Source organism: Acanthaster planci, unplaced genomic scaffold (genome assembly GCF_054643075.1).
Source record: "Acanthaster planci isolate LZ-2023a unplaced genomic scaffold, COTS_SCS Contig1, whole genome shotgun sequence".
NCBI lineage: Eukaryota > Metazoa > Echinodermata > Asteroidea > Valvatida > Acanthasteridae > Acanthaster > Acanthaster planci.
In genome coordinates, this window is record NW_028257625.1 from 119,739 (window position 1) to 140,308 (window position 20,570).

The 20,570-nt window shown below is 42.1% G+C and overlaps 1 protein-coding gene across 2 annotated transcripts in view; it reads right to left on the bottom strand.

The window, feature by feature from the left end:
- Positions 1-263: 263 nt before the first annotated feature.
- The window catches only part of LOC110980721 (calcium-transporting ATPase sarcoplasmic/endoplasmic reticulum type-like), a 73,295-nt gene continuing 52,988 nt past the window's right edge, over positions 264-20,570 (bottom strand). The window contains exons 14-27 of one of the 2 annotated variants that reach the window (XM_087131516.1): positions 19,606-19,708; positions 18,280-18,537; positions 17,225-17,342; positions 16,101-16,201; positions 15,719-15,902; positions 14,550-14,701; positions 14,060-14,154; positions 13,624-13,749; positions 12,696-12,898; positions 12,464-12,549; positions 12,215-12,348; positions 11,132-11,249; positions 10,078-10,195; positions 264-4,010 (exon numbers count right to left, since the gene is read on the bottom strand). In XM_087131516.1, coding sequence (XP_086987642.1) covers positions 3,982-4,010; positions 10,078-10,195; positions 11,132-11,249; positions 12,215-12,348; positions 12,464-12,549; positions 12,696-12,898; positions 13,624-13,749; positions 14,060-14,154; positions 14,550-14,701; positions 15,719-15,902; positions 16,101-16,201; positions 17,225-17,342; positions 18,280-18,537; positions 19,606-19,708 — 1,825 coding nt within the window. In that variant the 3' untranslated portion in view covers positions 264-3,981. Of the gene's footprint in view, positions 4,011-7,717; positions 10,196-11,131; positions 11,250-12,214; positions 12,349-12,463; positions 12,550-12,695; positions 12,899-13,623; positions 13,750-14,059; positions 14,155-14,549; positions 14,702-15,718; positions 15,903-16,100; positions 16,202-17,224; positions 17,343-18,279; positions 18,538-19,605; positions 19,709-20,570 lie in introns of those variants that run through there. The other variant, XM_087131515.1, reaches the window with a different exon arrangement.

Genomic DNA, 20,570 nt, shown 5'->3' on the forward strand with positions numbered 1-20,570 from the left:
TGTGTAGCGTCTCTCGTTCTCTCCCTTGTTCCTGCTCCCGAGTCCAATTTGTGATGGAAAAAAGGCTTTACACAATACGGTACCTGTTTATAATTGCCGATTCCCCTTTTTCCCAATATTAACTATTATTCGAGTAAACAAGCTGCCCAAGTCATTTTTTCAATTATTCGCGTGGATGAAACATGTCTGGTCGGATCCAAAGCCAATTTTTTCCCCCTTGTTAAAATGCTACCAGCAAAGAAATACCACACGTATACATCAAATTGCGGTAAAAATTATACCCTTAACTGGTAATAATTTATTCAGTCAATTCACAAACTGTTGTACGAAACCATCCAATGCATACTTCAAGATGTATATCATAACACGCCGTTTCAACAAGCCTTTCTAAAGATTTTGAGAATGACTAAACTGTTTACCGAAAAAGCGCTACAAACTCGACAAGGCTCAGTAGAAGAAAGCCTAATCGGACGTTAATACCTCGGCAACTGATGCACCGGGCTCACCTAATATTTCGGTACAAACAGGAAATGTTAGGTTAAATGCAATATTAACTAGTCGCGCGTAAGCACAACAGTATGACAAGCGAGAATGTGAGCTGTGCAACTCACTGTGTCGTGTTCTCTCAAAACGCCAAAACTGGTCCTTAGCGCGGCGTACTTCTTATCCGGTATCGATGGCTGATGTCGATAGGTGAATAAGCGGAAATGATGCTTAGTCAACATCATCTCACAACAACGCAAAAGCGATGAGCATCGTGGGTGGAATCCTCTGCTTTTATAAACTTGTGCGCTCTCAGCAACAATACCAGTTATTAAAACAAGCTAACAAAGAACAACCTAATACATGTACACACGTTTGTATTGCTGAGTGGGAGTAATTTGCCGAACAGACATAAACATAAACAGCACTGACGACATTAAGTTGCACATTCAGCTTCCGGTCAGGGGACTAACCAAGATGTGCACTGTGTACAGAATACACCACGCATGCATCAAACCCGATAGTAAATACGGCTGCATTGTGTAGAGATATATTTGCACGTGCAATGGAGAGACTGTGCGTCCTGTGTACACGGACCGCCAATTCTGCTCTGCATTTAACGAGAATGGGCGCATGATCTGGCAAACTACCAAACAAACTACATTGTGAAATTCTATACTTTCCATAATCAAGCATTATATTATAATTATTACAAAAGATTATTTTACAACTCAATTACAGTCAACCTCGATCATGGCCGCGTGCTAGAAGGAAATGCTACGCAGTACCAGTGTCGAAGTGATTTGTCTCTGGCACTAAGATTAACAATCCACATTCAAATATCACTCCGCCCCAACAAATCGCTAAAATAAAAGACCATGTATACGGTGAACGAAATAAACAACCACTACTATGTACAAACCAAATACACCTCCCTGATGTGGCCAGGAAAAAGAAAAAACAAGATGAAAACATTAAAATGTGATAAATGAAACATTTCGTAAAATGTGGGCCATGTCATCCCCAGCTTAAAATGAATCGACCCGAGGGTACACGTGTCCAATCGAAAATCGTGTGTTAAACAGCGTTATCAAATCAAAAATGAATACAGCGGGGGAATTTTTGCATAGTCCAGAAGCTAAGGCGTGTAAGGTAAGCCAGAAGCGCGGATGGATACCGACAAATTAGAAGAGGTTTGCATGACTCAAGTAAGAGTGTATGCAATTTGACGTCTGAGAAAGTAGGGCCAAACTTCAGCTATCTTGGAAGCGCCCGCGATGTGCGATTGAGTGCCTGAGTCCCCTTGGTAGCAGTATTAAAACTTAGAAAATTGTAGTCTGGGAATGCGCAAAACCTGTTAATTTTTAAAACAAAACTGGCCTTGGCAACCACATATTCTTCCGAAAAACCAATGGACACCCACCTTTGGTCTGTAACCGTAGCAATCAAGGCCGTGAAATTAATATGTACAAAAATTACAACAAAACTATACTTCATAAATCGCAAGTCCATCAAATGACACTAATACAGAAAATTATATTGAACACTTTACACAAATTCAGTAATTCCAAACAAAATTTCGTGAAATTTCTACGCGAAGGTGCAACAAACGTATGTTTTTCAATGGAATAGCATAGGCTAAAACACTGCCAATACCACTTAGATGAAAACCGTTAAACCACGAACGTGCGACTAGGTTTAAATGGAACTTAATCATGAGACTGAGACATTCAAACAAGAAGGAAATAATTATCTCGATTTCCTGAATCAAATTTATCGTTTACAGTCGATCCAACAAACGAAAAGACTTTGTTGAAGGCATGAAATGGCTTACCACGTTTTCCTCTTTCAAACTTAGCACAAACTATCAACAGAGACAGGCGAGTGTTGGTGTTATGTGAACACTGCGCATAGGGTGGTTTCATGCGGATATTACAAGGTGTAAAGTAAACGCCACGGTTTCTATGGCGTTTCAACTCCTCTGCCAACTCCTCTGGCGAGAATTTACTGTGTAATTTGGTCATGTTTGTGCTTTTTAAACAGACAATAAAAATTAACTGAACAAGACTGCAAGACTATCTAAAACCCCAAAAAAAACACTATCAATAAATAAACACTCTGTAGTAGCGCGCTATGTCGATCGGGGGGAGTAGAAATTTCTTAAATTAAAAAATCTTCAATTTTCAAACAACACGTTACTGTTCCTGAAATGAAGCAGGAATTTATCACACTTCCTTAAATAGCCTTTACGTTTATGTACATTATATACATAAACAATTTATGCAGGCCTTTGTTAAAATATCGCAGGGCCTCTAAAACGCAAATGATGTTAAGTGGTTCTGCTGCTTTAACTCGTATGAAAAGGGGTTTATTCCAACAAATTAAGTAATAAGGCGATTTGACAAGTCAAATTATATCAAAAACAAGCTTTCGCCGTTTGATACGAGAAACACAAATTTACACACATATTGGTATAAACAAACTGGTAAGCCGAATTACTTTGACAATTTCGTGGGACATAAACCGAAGTACGTAAAAAGGAACATGACGACTTTACTAGTCAAGGCAGCGGCTTGCCGAGGATATTTGTTTAAGACGTCTGCTTGGAATTAAATTTCTCACTTCCTTTGTTATCACGATGGTTTTGGAGAGCATGAGAATCGGTGCTGCGATTATGATCAAGACTGGTTGCAAAGTCGCTGCTGACCACTTTTCTCAATGTATTTCCAACGCGTACAGATGATTTCTGCATGGTGGTTACGAATTCACTACCTATCGTTGTCTTTCCCGGTCATATGGACTTCGATGAACAATGGACACGAATGCTGCCACCACGTTAGGTTTCAATCAGCATAATGGCTGAAAATGGATGCCAGCTTTTCGATGTAAAGTTTAACCAAAAATTAACGCGAAAAAAGAAACCATTTGATACTGTTCCTCAGAGGCAAAAATAGCACTAGCGTACAAATTCCATTTTTGAACAACGTTAGTACTCACTCAACTACAAAATACCATAGCACCTACCCACTCGTGATAAGTCCATTAAACCCTATGTTTGTGTTAATGATGGGCTTTGTACACTGTTTAAAAAATACCCACATGTTCCCGAACCACACACTAAATTTCTTGTCAACATACAAAAGTGATTTTTTTAAAAAGAAAACGAGCATCTGTATTATAATTACCAACCCAAACACCTAATATTGATTTCCCGAAGGCTACGGAAAAAGTGATTTCTCCTGGATCAAAAAGGCACCTTGTGTGACCACTGGCTGACGTCATGGTGATGTCATCCAATGATGAACTCGTTATGGATAGCAAAATACCAGTGAAATTAGCTGGTTCGCGGTCAACTCTCACGTTTCGGCTTGGTTTTGACCACGTGTTCAGTTCATGCGTAATGATGCCAGCTCCCTCAAGTGCATGGTGAGTTGTACGAGCTCCCTCTGGTGCACGGTATCTTGTATCCACGGTTCGGTCAGCGATCGTCGTCAGCGATCAGTCGGTCTTACTGTGCAGCGCCGGTGCTGTTTATACAAAGCCAGGAATACATACATTACCCACACGCGAAAACCAAGTCAGCCAACTGCAACAAACTCAACTGGCCCCTAACACGTTGCTTGGTGGCAGCAGACTAGTCTATCCAATTTCCAAGCGTTAACAGCAAAATTACGGAAGTTGGGACGTGGCACCGGCTTTAGTTCAGTTTGGAAATTTGGAGGCCTAGCACATTTTCAAGGGGTACTGGCTCAAACCTTCGACACAATTTGCAGGAAACAGGGTAAGTGCTAAAAGGTCGTAACTTTCAGCAAGGTGGGGGGGGTATTATACTGAGAACATAAAAATATTTCAAGCTACAGTCCATTACGACCTTGGATGAATAGTACTCTTGGGTTTGTTTTGTTGATTTCTTTACACTCCATGCGAACTTTCAATAACGTTTTAATCTCTGCAGCTGCACTGAGTTGCGAAATTATGGAATTGAGTAATTGAAATGATTCTGGAAATGGTTTCCCGGAGTCAGCAGGCAACAAGTGCCCATAATGAACGCGTTTACAATTACGGTCACTTCGATCCGGCTGAATTGGTGAATACCGTCGGTTTGTGAAGCTGTCGGAGCGGAGTGGCGTGTTCACGCCTGATGAACTGCGTCTTCACGGCGCGTCTGCAGCATGACAAATCCAGTAAACCTCGGGAGCCCTGCTGCACTCTGGCAACATGGCTCGGCAAGTTTAGCAATTGCAGTTGGCTATTCAGCCGGAATCTAGCCAAAAACCCATTGCCCTTTGAAATTAATTTCTATCTGGGAAGATTTCTGAGCAGTCTGGTCAGCACATGTAGTCGAGTCCACAGCAGGTCATCCAGTCTCCAGCCAATAACAAGCTACAGTCAAATGAACTGTAACAAAGGCAACTCGTCGAGTGGAAGACTTCTACTGGACTCGACTACAGTACTGAAGATGGTCCAAGTCGGACTTTATTTTCTCTGCCGTTCCGGCATGCTCTTTCCCCCCAAGCTTTGGGCGCAATTTGATAGATTGATCGACGGGAAACGAGGACAGTCAGCGTTGTACACAGGAAGTGCTCATTCTGCAACGTAAACATGCATATCTTTCATACCGTGAGAGGGTTTAGCAAAAATTGAAGTGATTCTGTGTGTGCTGGGATAAGTTTACCTTAATGTAAACATAATGTCAATCTACGTGTACTCATCAACTGCACGTACTGCTTGAACGATGGGATAGTCTAAAATTTGTTTGCGATCAAACATGGCGACGTTTTTTGACAAGAGAGAAATCCATAGTTAAAATATTAAATGGGTGGAAAGTCGAGAAAAATGGAGTTATTATTTTATCGGGGCCGGATTGTGTGAATGAATAAATATCACCCAAATGCTGAAATCTAATAAAGCCTTCCATTTTGTGGGAGACAAAACAATAATTCAGTTTAACAATTGGGACATAAATTTCCATGGAAAGTTCAGGAGACAAGCAAGCGAAACAGGGAGGTACCGGTAAAGAATAATTTCAGGAAAGTCTGATGATGCAAAGAAAACTGCGAGGCTACTTTTACAAGCTTCAAGCGTTAGCCTTAAGTTTTCCATTCTCGGGGATACGCTTTAGAAGTGGACTTTTGAAGCAAAAAAATGCAGGAACTGAAAGAAAAAGAAAGTGTCGTTTTCTTTGTCCTCCTATCAAACAAATTTGTAACAGTTGTGCCGCGTAAAATATGCGCGTATCGTGTCCATGCCATTGCGTGCAACTGCAATTATTGTGCACTTTTTTCCTAAAAGAGAAATACGTATTTTATTTTCGTTCTTTCGCTAGGAAAACTGAAATAAACTATACATTTAAACTTTAGGTCCTATTATCAGAAGGAAGCGTGCAAGTCGGCAAAGTATGGACTGGGTTAGATTTCTAGCCACATGCAGAGCTAGATGTGCAGTGCTCAATTTAATAAAAAACAAAAAAATGAAAAACAGAAATTAATCTGAAAAGCCGAAAAAGTTCATTAGCATGCATTAGGCGTATGAATATTTAATATAGCATGCAAGTACATAAACAGTTGTTTCTCCCGCATAAATGGGGTTGTGAAAGTTAAAAAAATGGCTACCGGGTGGAATTCGTGCAGATGGAACAAAGAACTATGACGTCACAATCACAAATACACACACCTGTTTTCTTCTCTTCAAAATCGTTTCTGTCGATTCTTACGCGTAACCGTTATGGTATTGACGCAACCGGTGACAAATGGCTAGAATCAACCAGTTAAGTTGTATTACATATAACTGGAATTTTTGCCACGGTGCTTCAATTATCGGCAAATCACTCGCTAGTTGATACAAACATCTTTGGGAGAGCATACAGCTATTACATAACATTGGTTTGGGCCCATCAGCTACGTCGCTGGTATGCAACACAAACCAAACGTTTTAAAGGTCACACCACATGACTATCTCTTTGCATCGAGCAACAAATTACAAGCAGTTTTTCTCGTTCAAACTGACAAACTATGAAACGGTTCAGTCTTGTGTTTCTGCATTCAGCGCAAAAATGTCTACACAAAATACACATGACTGAACTGCAAGTTACCGCTTTGCTATTTTACATACCAATTATCCCAAGTTCAAATCAAAACAATTCACTAAAATCTCGTTTTGATTATTCAAGATACAGCAAGGCCATGAAGACTAAAACACACCAAATCGGCATTGTTAATTGCCCGCAGGCAATTTTACTTCCACCTTCTCTTGATTATAAAGTGTCGTGTTAATGTTTCTAAAAAGTACTATGTGCAGTAAGTTTATGCCACCGAAGGTTAAGTTGTCGTGTAATGAAAACTGTACTACATCCGAAGGTAACTTTGTAATGATATGCTGTTGATAAGCAAAACAAGACTTCACATCATAAAAACCACTGGCCTCAGTTGCCCACCGGGCAAAGTACATGACCCCAGACACGCCATCTTGCTTATGCAGAAGTGACGAGTCCAGTTATAGATTTTGATTCGTTATGTGTGGTTTGAAAATGAAACGATGGTTCAAATTAGTAACCAAAGGTCTGCATGCTCTTGGTTGAACTAGAAAACGAAAACATCCATTGCTGTTTCAACCTTTTAGAGAAGTCTTGTCAAACTAACGTATTTTGCAGTGACAGGGATGGACTTTTTGTGGTTCAGTGTATACCGTTAGCTACAATATTAGAGAGAACTTTAGGAGAGGTAGAATATATATTGACCTCGATACGACCATTGAACGAGATAGGTATACTGCCAGTCTGTTTAACGATTCTGAATGAAACCCTCCTACAAAAACATCCAACACTCCTCGGATTTCCCGACAAGCTCACTTGATAGGAGGGCATGTACCCCATAATGAAGTCTTGTATCTGAGCTGCGGAATTGAGTTGCTGCTTACTCTGTAATGGATTAATAACTATCAGTAGTGCAGTATGGCATGGTGCAGTCTATGCTACTGCTGGGTCATTTGACCAATGATGGGAAAAGCTGAGCTCATCTCTACTTTCAAGGCGACTCTCCCACAAAAAAGCGAGGTCAATTATAGCTTTTCCTGATAGTGTTAACGCGTGCCAGGACTCCAAGTTAGTCTCTCTTCGGCCCGCACTTGCCAATCGGCGTATATGCAAGCGAAGGGGCTTTATAACCAAGGACGTGTTACACGTGTACCAACTCGACAAGGAACTGACTGATGAACGACAGGGTTAGAACGAGAATGGTTTTATGTGTACGTAAAAACAATCAGTTTTTTTTTTATTTTCAATAAAATCAATTGCAATCACAGCACAGACGAAACGACATTTCTTTTTGTCTCACAGGGAGGGGACTCGACCAAATTCACAACTATTGAAATGTTTCTGACTAAAAAAGAATATTTCCTGCAATTGTCTTCCATTTCAGGGTGATATATTCAGAAAAATGTCTTTTAGAGGAAATCTGAATGACTTGCAGGGATTCAGGTTCTACTATAAAGGGTAACTAGTCAAATACATTTCTACATCTTTTTAATTATTTACCACCCGCCATCGAAGAACAGAACAAGGAAATGATAAAAATAAATCGCAATAAATAAATACCTGCATGTGTGAACCACTCAGGAAAACTGTAAATTCTAATCACCTAGGGGAACTTCATTCATTTCTTTGTTTTGAGATTTCAAAACTATTGACAGATGCCAAGTCAAAAGATATTTGTTGATTCGATGCCTAAATAACTACTGGAAAAGGGGGGCAAAAACCAAAATCTGGACACTTACGAAAGTTGTCCAAAAAGCCCAGAAATATAGAATGGTAAATCTACGTAGTGCACCATGTTGACTGCAAGGAAAAATAAAGGGTCTCCTTCCATGTTGATATCCAGCTAAAGCAAGTTACAGTGAGAAAACATTGTCAATTTTCAGTTGACGGAGACGCCTCTTTGGAAAAAGCCATCAAATTTACAGCATTCAAATGTTTTACTAGAGGTTTTGAATGGAACAAAGCCAAGAATAAAATGTATCATTACCGAGTGATTAAATAACAAGCCACATGTGATGGTATGCTGCTGTACAACACGAACCATATTAAAAATCTGCACTTAACAGCTTCAAATCCCTAACTTTCCTTGTCAGAAGAATAAATACTAGAATTACTGTTCTCTTATAAAATCTTACCTATTAAAGCAGATATCAAACATTAACAAACATACACCACCAGAACGTCCTTACATTCCCAAAACCCAGGATTGCCCACTTAGCTTTGTGATTATTTTTCCCCCTGCGCTGTCACCTGTCTCTCTACACCAAAGGTGAACCAGAAAAAAACTTGAACATCGACCAAAACCTCGGCGACCCCTAAAAGGCTACCGATCAGCAGCTGTTCGAGCTTTGGTCAGTGTTCTGAAAGCAGAAGCTACAGAAAATGACAAGAGAGTGTGGCGTGAGTACACGTACAGACAGGTACACAGCTACGGTGCTCTGTAGAGTGAGGGTGAGGTGACCTCCGTCTGCCTAAGTCAGGGTATCAAACAGCTAAGCTTGCCCTGGAAGGGACTATGAGCGACAAAAAAATGCCTTTGAGAAGTTTACGCCTCGAAACTGCTGTCGGAAGCTTTTTCTCTATTCATTTGTAATCATCTATCAAAGTCGGTTAATCCATTTCTTTTGAAGACAGGCTTTCCAGTACAATTATCAGTCATAACTGTGGGTTGGTTTAATATTTTGGTTAATGTGCAAACATTCCTGCACTTAAGGTCTAGTACCCTGTCTTACGCAGTCAAAGAGCCAATGGTGTAAATGATTAGGTGCTTCGTCTACCAGGTGTGGGGAGGGGGGGAGATGGCCCCTCTTCTTGTCAATCTACCAAATTAATCCAAAACACAATCACCCTCATGCAAAACAAACCAATGAATCCAGCGCACCACAAGTCTGTCTCGGTAAGAAGCGATAGTGAGTCTGTGGTTCAGATTTTTTGGGAGGCACCGTTATCTCCAAGGATAACTTTCACCTTTCACCCTTTATATCCAATCTGAACATAGCCAAGTATTTTTTTCTCCTTTTGGGAGAATAGGTCCTTTTTCTGGTCCACTTATTTGCTCCCATCAATTTCATTCTGATCAACTTTTTAACATTTGTGACAACCTCAGACATTTCCTGTGAACAGCTTTTTACTGGTAAGACCCAATCATCTCATTACATTTCTGAAGTGTACAAAAAATTGATTTCATTGGCATGCTAACTTGGGGGATGAACAAGGATGGCTTCTTACCGTAACTTCTCTCGTGTGCAAAATGCAAATCACACACACCTTGGCAAGCCACCCACCCACAAAACAAAGCCCACAACAAAAATAACTCAGAGAAAAAAAAAATGATGTGAATGACAAGAAGTTATGTGATTGCGGCACGGCAGCAAGAGAGCAATAAGAAGATGAAAAAAGAACAATCTTAACAAAAATAAAATGGAATAAATTAAAACCAAAGTAGTAGTATGTGAGGAGCAAAACATCCTCTTTTTTTTTTTACATGGGGAGGAGGTAGAGGACAGCAAGGGCTATGGCCACACCGGCCACCAGCCCGTGCAGGCCCACGGAATAGCTTTTACCGTCATTGGTGCGGCGGGCCACAAACTTCAACATCTCGTCAAGCAGGATGACAGGGAAGGAGATTTTCAAGACAGCCATCCACTCGGTGAAGTCCAGGGGCGTGATCTGGAATACAGTCTGCCAAGCAAAGATGGTAGTCAGTGGTATTAATCAGTCGAACAGTTGACTTTGTTGCCAGTGTCTCATGCAGCCATTCAGGGCTTGCAGTTTTTGCTGGTACAAGATTTGCAAACAACCATCTATTTCACAAATCTTTAACAATGTGAATAAATCTTCATAACTCAATCCACGGCGTTAGGCACTATGGAAATAGGGGCTTATATAGAATCAAGGGTATCACTTTGCTGGGAGAGAACAGGTGGATTTTAACATTGTAAGAGAAAAGACACGTGCATATTTGAATCCCAGATGAAGCCCTGTTTGTTGCCTTCAATACTGATGGCTGAATGAAACGGCTCCAGGCCATTTCCCAACCTTCACTGAGCCATCTGGGCTGTCTGATATGTTGGTAAGCATTCTATGCACTACCCAAAACGTAATGAAGTCACACTCTGTGTCCAGCAGGTTGACTTCTGGATGCCAAAATAGGGGGTGGAAGTCAGAAAGAAGACCAATGGATAAACAATTCCATTTCAAAATAGCTTGGGACCATATACAGACACTTACGACTATCAAAATACAACTGCCAACCAAATACTGGGCAACATCACTGTGTCTGGTCTCAAAAAGCCAATGCTACACATTTGGACAGTCACAAAACATTTTGATACTGTTGAGCAACCATAAAACAAAACAGTGTTTGGGAACACAACTAAAATCATTACTGGTAACATACAATAAAACCCACATTTACATATAACTTTTAAAAATGCCTGACTTTACAAAGAATTCAATGTGTACATCTATTGAAACAGAATATTTTAATCCATGTCCTTATCATAATACAGAAGGTTTGAAAAATTCCATACCACGATTCTAAACAAGATTAAGTCATATCACTTGTAGTTCCATTTTTCTATCTACTTATATAATAATACTGGACCGACTACTTACAGACATGATGTCAACGTAGAGGATGACAAAGTGAAGACCCATGGACAAGATGATGGCTCCGATCAGCCAAATGTTGGACCAGGGCGGCATGACCAGAAGTGACTGGTTCTCACTCAAACTGTAACAAAACAAAATCAATGTCACCAGTGTTGTCTTCGAGTCCATCACAAGTCGTTCAGTCTGAAGCCAATTCACAAGCAATTCAAATAAGCTGTGACAAAAGCATTCCTTTGTCATTGTTCACCCTACTTACAACTGGCCTTGTGAAGGGGCTTGTGAAAGGACTTGTGATGGACTCAAGAACAACACTGGATGTCACATCCTCCCTCACAAAAAAGCGAACACGTCCTTTATCTTTTTGCAGGGCATGAACTTTTACATAACATGCACAAGCCTGTGCCTAGTAATTGTGCTCAGCACCTTCATCAAATTGGGTGTCCAATAACTAACCTGGACTGACCTCCACCTAAAACCACATTCCCGCAATAGACTGATTGTGCCCACTAAATCTTGTGACCTATGGTGGGTATCAACCCCATAGCAACGTGTGTTTTGAGTGCAAGTGTTGTTTATAAACAATACAGCCAAGTTGCAATATAGTACCAGCACATCAGTAGTCCGAGTGCAGTACCTACCGTTGACTTTATTTTTGGTAAATAACACTTATGACGCACTTTGCTTTTGGTGGACGCATGTTTGTTGATAATACCCAGTGTAGGTCGCGTGACTTATCGGGCGCAATCAGTCTGCATTAGGGCTGTGATTTTATTTGTCACAATTCCATGCAAGTGAACAGTCATCCGGTCCCGGTCGAAGCCACAAACTATCAAAACGAACTCTGACATAAGCACTTCCTTTGTCATTGCCTTCAGCTGACAATTGTGACTGGGCTTGTGGAAGGACGCAAGAGAGGACTTGGGACTTGACAAATCCTCACTTAAAACAAGTTCCCCAATCAATCTGCGGAACCACCCGGATGGAGTGTCACAGAACAGACAGAAATCACAGGAGAGGCACCGGTGCGACAAGCAGGATGGGGCTAAAACATCACAGATTATCCTACCAGATCTGAGGCCAGCATACCTGTTTAGCGCATTCAGCATTTCAATGGTGACTAGCACGGACAGGGCCATCGTCATGTGGTGAGGGTCGTCGAAGATCTCGCAGTCCAAGCCCTTGAAATTTTCCGGCTCCAAGGGGCACTGCATGTGATGGGTCTGGCAAGAGATGAACAAACAAGAAATGTGACTGCAACAGAAAAAAATGGTCCGAGATGAGACTCAGCTCGTGTCAACTGACTTGGCCACCGGACGGCAAGTGACAGGTACTTACCAGCTGCCAGAAGGACAAGCCAGGACCATTTTTGTGGTACATGAACCACCAGGCAGACGCACCGACTGTTGCAGCACCAACGTAAACTATAAGAAACAGAAAAGTCAGAGAATTTTTAACTGAAGCACCAAAAAATCCACACTAGTTTTCTTTATAAAAAAGTATTTTGGAGAATGGAGGAAGACTTCTCTTAGGGCGTTATCGAGAAGAAAAAAAAGCTTCAAACACTGACCTCCAATGGCCATGTATCTAAAGAACAGCAAGCCGCTGATAAGGGGCTCGTTGGCCTTGCGAGGTGGCTTCTCCATGATGTCAATGTCTGGGGAGTTGAAGCTGAGGGCAGTGGCCGGCAAGCCGTCCGTCACCAGGTTGACCCAGAGGAGTTGGACCGGGATCAGAGCCTCAGGCATGCCCAAGGCGGCCGTCAAGAAGATGCTGTGGGAGCAGGAAGGGTAAGGGAATAAAGTCCAGATTGGTTTCGTGAACAGAGTGGATCACTACGAGCAGTGTTGGAATCGCGTTGGAGTTGAGAACTGTCCCAGTCCCACAGCCCGTCCATCCCAAGTTGTGCAGTCGTACATCAAGCCACAAGCTCTTCAGATTAGCTTGGTCAAAAGCACTCCTTGATCACTGTGTCGACCTGTTAGTTGTTAGGTCTTGTAAAAAGGACTTGCAATGAACTTGACAAAACTGTCCCCAAAGGATCATAAATAGTTTCTCAAAGAACTTAATTTGAGGGAAGCCATCGAAGAGCTTCACCTTTGCCAGAAATTTTGCACAGCTTAGTAAACCAAGGCAGAGGTGAAATCACTGCACCGGGATGCAAAATAACAACACATACATATAAGATGCGATACACAGCTAACCGAAACAAAACGAGCAGAGTTGCAGTGGTACCTACGACTGCAAAATTAAACAAACGGTTAACTCTAGATTTACCAACAAATTTTATGAGGTTTAACAGGCTTTTTCTGAGGTACCCTGTGAAAACAACTTTAGTGAACCCTTGTTTTATTAGACATTCTTTCCTGTGACTTTGGACTAGACTTTTTTTTCTTTGGGAAGGGGAACAAACCAGATATATTTGATTCACATCAAACTTTCCAGGAGGGGAGATAGAGAGAGGAAGCAATTATTCAAGACTCCTGTGGTTTTTTTACCTGACCACTTCGCCGATATTTGAGGAGATGAGGTAACGGATAAACTGCTTCATGTTGTTGTAGATGGCACGACCCTCTTCCACAGCCGTCACGATGGTGGAGAAGTTATCGTCGGCCAACACCATCTGTACTTTCAGGAGTCAAGGATCAAGTGCTTACATCCTGAAATCTAAGCTCACTGGGCATTTTTGGTTTTATAGAACCCATCCTGAATCCTCCAAAAACCAGCAATACAAGGGACCCACATGTTCTTGCTGTCTATTTATTCTTTTAAAGAGACCAATAGTTTCAAGTCATCAGGTACTCTGTGAGCCGTACCTCCATTTTTGCAAAAAAAAATCCTCACAAACCAAATTGCCAATTTTGAAGGATCCGAAGTAAAGGGTGAATATATACCTCAAAAAAAATCTGTTTTATGGGTTTCATGCAAAGGATATCTGAAGCACTCTTGGCCACTGCTGTACCAGAGCCCATGGCAATGCCAATCTCAGCTTTCTTTAGTGCAGGGGCATCGTTAACACCATCACCAGTCTAGGCATGGCAAAGGGGGAAAAAAAGAGGTAAAAACTTTGTGAATTGTTATGAACTGGATGCCAGTACAGCGAAAAGTAATCCAGTCACAAGCTATTAAGATGAAGCACAACAAGAACAATTCCCTTGCCAATGTTCACCCTGTTACTTGAAGAAAGTCTTGTGATTGGTCTTGAATACAACACTAATCAATAAAAAAGGGAACATTTCCTCCTGATGTTCTCTCTGGGAAAAACTTCTTCAAACCAACAGGATCCAGTGTCATGAGTGCTGTTACTGAATTCAATTCAACTCCAGCAAAATCTCACTTCACGTTCTTGTAACGGAAAAGAAGCACTACTGATATCAATACACAAAATAAGAAACAGAGTTTCGGTACTAGTTTTCCAACTGACCATGGCAGAGATTTCGCCCTGTGCTTGCAGGTACTCAACGATCTTGCTCTTGTGAGCTGGTTCAACTCGAGAGAAGAGCCTGGCTTCCCGGCAGGCTTGGCTCTGGGCCTCTGGGGTTAGGTCATCAAACTCCCGGCCAGAGTATGACAAGCCTAATCAGACAAAACAAAAAAGAGCAGGAAGAAATTGCGATCATTATCCTGAACCCATCCTGATCGCCTCACACAACAGAGAAGGAAAGTGAGTAAAATCACTTGACATCAATACTTAAATGATACAAAATACGACAATGACTGAAGTAAGGTCTGAACTTCCAACAACTACGAAAAAAGTACAAGTGTTCTTTCAAGAGTTGTCAAGCCATCCCAATGTTGTTGGAAGCTATAAAACCCCATGCATGTATAGTGTTCGGCCAAATACTGCTCCACTAACGTAAACACAAATGTCTCTCATTATCTGTGAGCCTCAGAAACGAGGAATTCGTACAATCTTCTTCCGCAAAGAATTGCATCTGAAGGGAATAATCATCACAGGCTCTCTATTTCCCTTGGGGGTGGCTACCCCTGTGATTGTGTGTGAGAGTAGGGCGACCTTGGGATTAATGTTCAGATGAAGCTCTAGTTGAATTTACAAACTGTGGTTTCCACCTGATCAGGTGAAAGCCAATGTGTCATTTGGGATATTTCTGAACAGCAACAACTGGTTTCCATGCCAAATAGCTCACTAGAAGCATATTGTTTGTGGCAGTGATTTGTATCAGCTAATTTTGTCCAGTGACCAGACTGACTTTTCACTACTGTCTACTAGTGCCAAGACACTGTGTCGTGAATGCTGTATTAGTACATGGAACGCCACAGCAGAGGGTGAAACATCAGCCAGACAATGACCACTTCCTGGCCGCAAGAGTGCACCTTATTTGTCCAACAAAATGGAAATGCTTGGTCGTAGTGCGCTCACGGCACACAAAGGTGACTTCAAGACTCTCTTGAACCCATCTCTCCGATTCCTAAAATAGATCTGGTAATACAGTAATAGCATACAACACACAGCTTAACACTCTGAACCTAGAAGTTAACGCGACTTTGATACAGGGCAGACTGGGCAAGTGTGATCACATCCAATTACTTTCTGAGTCGAATTTTGCCCACTGTGGGGTGCACTCAACCTACCGGCCGTGCTCTCGGTCTCGGTGAATACCCCAATCCTCCGGCAGATGGCCTCCGCCGTGTTCTTGTTGTCACCCGTGATGACGATGACCCGGATGCCGGCCTCATTGCAGGCCTCGACCGAGTGGATGACCTCCTTGCGGGGCGGGTCCAGCATGCCCACGCAGCCCACGAAGGTCATGTTGGTCTGTAGGTGAAAAACCCGACAGAGAAATGACAATACAGTAACACAAGAGTCACAATAAGAACGCAGACGTAGTACGAGTGCAGTTGACAAAAGAGAAATTACTTCATCCGTTCCAGAACCAAGTTCCGACCTATCCTAGATATCACATCAGGTCTTGAACTTCAAGGCAATTCAAAGTTACAAGAGCTAGGAACTCACCTCATACTTGATGAAGTTGTTGGCATTTTCCAGGTCCATGTCCTCCTTCCTGGGTGGGTTGTCCACGGTGGCCAGACCAAGGCAACGCAGAGTGTCACGGCCTTTGGACAGGCAGGGAAGACAATTGGTAACTGACTACTTCTCATGCATACTACTATTAACCACTTCTTGCTGGGGACTCCGGATCCGGACACGTATGCTTTATATGCGTGGTCGGGGTCTCCGAACTCGGACAAAGGGAACAAAGCCTTGTAACAAAAGATGGTACTCAGAACAAAAGACCAGGCTGCTGGGCATTACGGACATTTTTTCACTCTCGAAAGTGGAGATAATCCTGCCTTGTTTTAAAACAGTATACCATGGTTTGGGCCATTTAGAGCAAGCGGATTACCACCGGGGACAAAAGCACTCCACCACTGCAGCGATGAGCCACACAGTACCGCTGCATGCTAGTCTGGCCCCTATTGAAAAGAGGTCAGCAGCGTACTGAGCCAGGTTCGTGAACAAAAGAATATTACATAACACCCACAAAATCTGGGCTCTTTTTACCACCAGACATGCCTCCACGTGCTTGTAAGTGTCCAGTAAATGAAGATAGGAATTGTTAAAGAATTTTAAAAACAGAAAAAAAATGATAAATATCCCACCCCAGCATCATCAACACTGATAAATGAATGCCCCAACAGGAAGTGCTTAAAAAAGATGCCACAGTTCTACTGGTTAATATCAAACAGCTTTGGGCACACACAAACATATATATCTAAATATTTCACCATCCAAAACATACTCAGAACATGACCCGCCTAAAAAGAACAGCAAAGTTTTATGACCTTAAGATTAGACATGGAAACAGCTTTCATTACCATACCATGCATATTTAAGAGCTGAACCAGTTCTTTCATTTATCGATCATCTAACAGATCAGGAAATTACAAAAAGCTCAGTATATAACATCCTCTCTTTGCATCAACCCCCTGGGTTGGAGAACTTTTCTGTAGTCAAAAGATTTCCCTGCCGCTTTAATTCATTGAATAGAATTAGACGGGCAGGAGAAAATATAAAAGGCCCCACACTTGATATTTCGAAGAGATACGGCATTTCATGTAGGGATCAGACGGGGTTACCTGTTCCATATTCAGTGATCTTCTCGATAATCTGTTGCTTGGCGATTGGGGTGAGGGGCACCTTGTTCATGCCGATGCGTAAGTGGGTGCATCGATCTAAGATGCTCTCTGGAGCTCCCTGGACAATCACAGAAACAGCGTTACAATCGTTACCTCAGTAATCGGCAACAACTACATAACTTTATTACAGGAGTTTTGATGATTAGAAAGATTCAGCCTGGAACCCAACCCTCAAAGTTACGATCATACAGAATCTTGTTGATTCAGCACAGTTAGGGTTAAAACGTTAAACAAAGGCTTACAATTTGATAAAGACCTTCTGTCAATTTCTGGGTGCTTATTTTCTGAGGATTTGACCTTGCCAGCAGTAAGTATCAAACACAAATCAAGCCCAATTTAAAGAATAAATCAAGATTGTGGGTTGTTTGACAGAGAAGTGAAGATGGGTTTGAAATATCATCAATCCGATGAATTGGTAAAGGACGGTGAGCCTCAGAAACGAGGAATTCATGTGATCCACAGCGACCGACCCCGGAGGGAGGGCATAGGATGGGAATGAATCATCACTGGCTCAGCTTTATAACTTGGTTCAGTTTGCACAAAACCAACAACGTCGGCCCCCTTGTCAGGAGTAAATAGGCTGTGTTTCTCTTGCAGGCTCTTGGAGCATGACGGCTGAATGGCCAAAAATATGTGGTTGATTTAAAGGATGCACCATGCCAAGGTCCTGGAGTTGTCTACGCTCAGTCATAAATAAATTTAGGCCTACTTCAAATCATATTCACTGCTCCAAGATCTCATTTGCATCGTCTCAACGATTCGGAAGGAACAGCCACAAGACTAAGGTAAGAACATCTAAGAAAAAATTAGGATGTTGGAGGAACAAGGCTGTATTCAGTTTTTAGCTAGAGGCAGATGGAGGGTTTGAATGATTGAGGATGCATCTTGGTAACAAGGACCTACAGGGCTGGTTTTGGTGTCTCAATTTCTCATTGAAGCATGTTCTACTGAACTAAATTTAAAAATCGAATCAAAGAGCTGAGGTGATCTCTCACCTTGACAAACATCTTGTTGCCGCCAGCCGACCTGGTGATCTTGGTCGGCGTGCAATAGCAGCTCATGGACTTGCGATCGCGGCTGAACTCCAGCGTGAACTCCTTCTTGTACTGGGAGGTGATGGCCAGGTTGCAGGCGTTCGACAGCCGGTGCTTATCCAGGCCGGCCAGGTCAGTGTTGAAGATGTTCATCTTCTCCACCAGGACCGTCAGTGCCGTCTCCGTGGCCTCACCCACCTTCTCATAGACATTCTTAGCCTTTGGGAGGATGACGACGAGAACAGAGAAAAAAAAAAATTAGTTTTACAAATTACTGTCAAATTATTCTTTCTTTGCAATCGATCCGCGAGGCTTTGTGTGGCTTATGATGGCAAATGTGAAAAGTCATTTTTGATGGCATAAACCACCTAAAGTTAAGTGTTCCACCGTTGGGCACTTATCAGCACATGGCTACTCAATGGACACAACATGGCAGCATTGCTGTCAACAGCTTCCCAGTGGGGGCACAAGAACAGAACCCCAATGTGAACAAGCTAGAACCAACTGTGCACTAACAGCAACACAAATGAGGACACAGCAGAATAAAAGAGTGGACAGACACGATGAAGAACCCAAATGTGACAACACGAGAGCCCAACTGTGAATACACCCAGTTGGGGGAACAACGTAGCCAAACTGTGGATACCAGCCAACCCCAGTGTGGACATTGGAGAATCCAGGTGTGTCTTCCTTCACAGTCAAATTTATTAACAATTTATTACTGGGTTACACTTGAGAGTTTGGCCAGAAACAAGGAATTCATAGGATCCTCAACAACCACAGGGGTTTAGCATCAGATGGGAACTAATCATCACAGGCTTTGGGCTTTGATCACAAAACCAGACATCTGATTTGCAGCGCTCTGAAAGGTTTATAAATAACCACAAGCAGTAATGATGGATATATTCAGTTTGATGCTTTGAACTATTAAAGCCGTACCCAAATCAACCACTTGTGGCTGTGCCACAGATCTATGGCAAGAAGCCACAGCGGCAACCACTAATCTGTGGCTTCTCACAGGCATACATGTCCTTGCTATTTCCAGCCTCAGCCGCAACTTTTGGACACAGCCACAGGCCACGTCTAAATTACAAGGCTGTGACTTGACTCTGCGGGAACTGGCTGCAGCCACTGCCATAGACTTGTGTGTAATTTCTAGCCACATCCAAGTCTGTCGCATAAGGCTTTACTCATTTCCAACTTAAACATTCCGATAAGGGCCATCTGAAACAAACAGCTCCACAAATGCGTAAAGTGATATTCGAATGATTTATTTTAGTTTAATACCTCATTGTAATCAATGCTGGACTCGTTGCACAGGGCGCATATGGTAGCCAGCTCTTGAAGGGCTTCATAGTTGGCCAGGTTGGCCTTGCTACCATTCATGTGTCTGCAAACAAAGGAAAGAATCATACATTCATTCTCTTTATTCGGCATTCGGCATTTGACTTTGAGTGACAACGAAGAAATGTTCAGTTTCAGATGTGGAACAAAAACTCTGGAAAAATATTCCAGGAAAAACCCATGGAGTCGGGTAGGGAATGAAAACCCAATCCACATGCAGACCTAGTACCTACATGTAGGTGGGATTCAAACCCCGGCCGAAGAAAAGTAGGTATATAAGGAGCCTATTATCAGCACACAATGCAGTGTCACAAAGAATAACTTTGCATATGTAACAACTGAAATGTACAATACTGTCAATTTTGTATGCCATGGGTCCCTAATAGGGCAATAAACATGTAATTCAATGACATTTCTAGACCATCTTCATGACAGCATAATGAATGTCTATGACCTCAAGGGTTGTTCATCAAAGTGCAGATCACAAACTGTAAAACTTATTCCACAAAAAAACTGCTTCGGTCTTTACTGTTCAACATCAACACTTGCTGCTGGTACTATGAAAGGCAGAAACTACGAGTAGTGTCCAATTAATACAAAGATCTCCCCAATATGAAAAATTCCGTCAAACAGCACCTTATGACTTGCTTTTCCCCATATCAACAGCGCCTGTGAGTCATCCCTCCAAGGACTACAATCCTCAGACAACAAGGTCCCTAGAAAAACTTGAGAAATTCCGAGGAGGAATAACTTCAACCGGAAAGTTCATCATAGGCTTGTAGTGTCTAACGCTGGCTCATTAACCCCTTAAAGTTCTTGTGGATTGGCCAGGAGCATTCTTTGGTACAGTTTAAACAATCATTAATAATACTGTCATGGGCCACATTCCTGGCAATGAAGCTACCCGG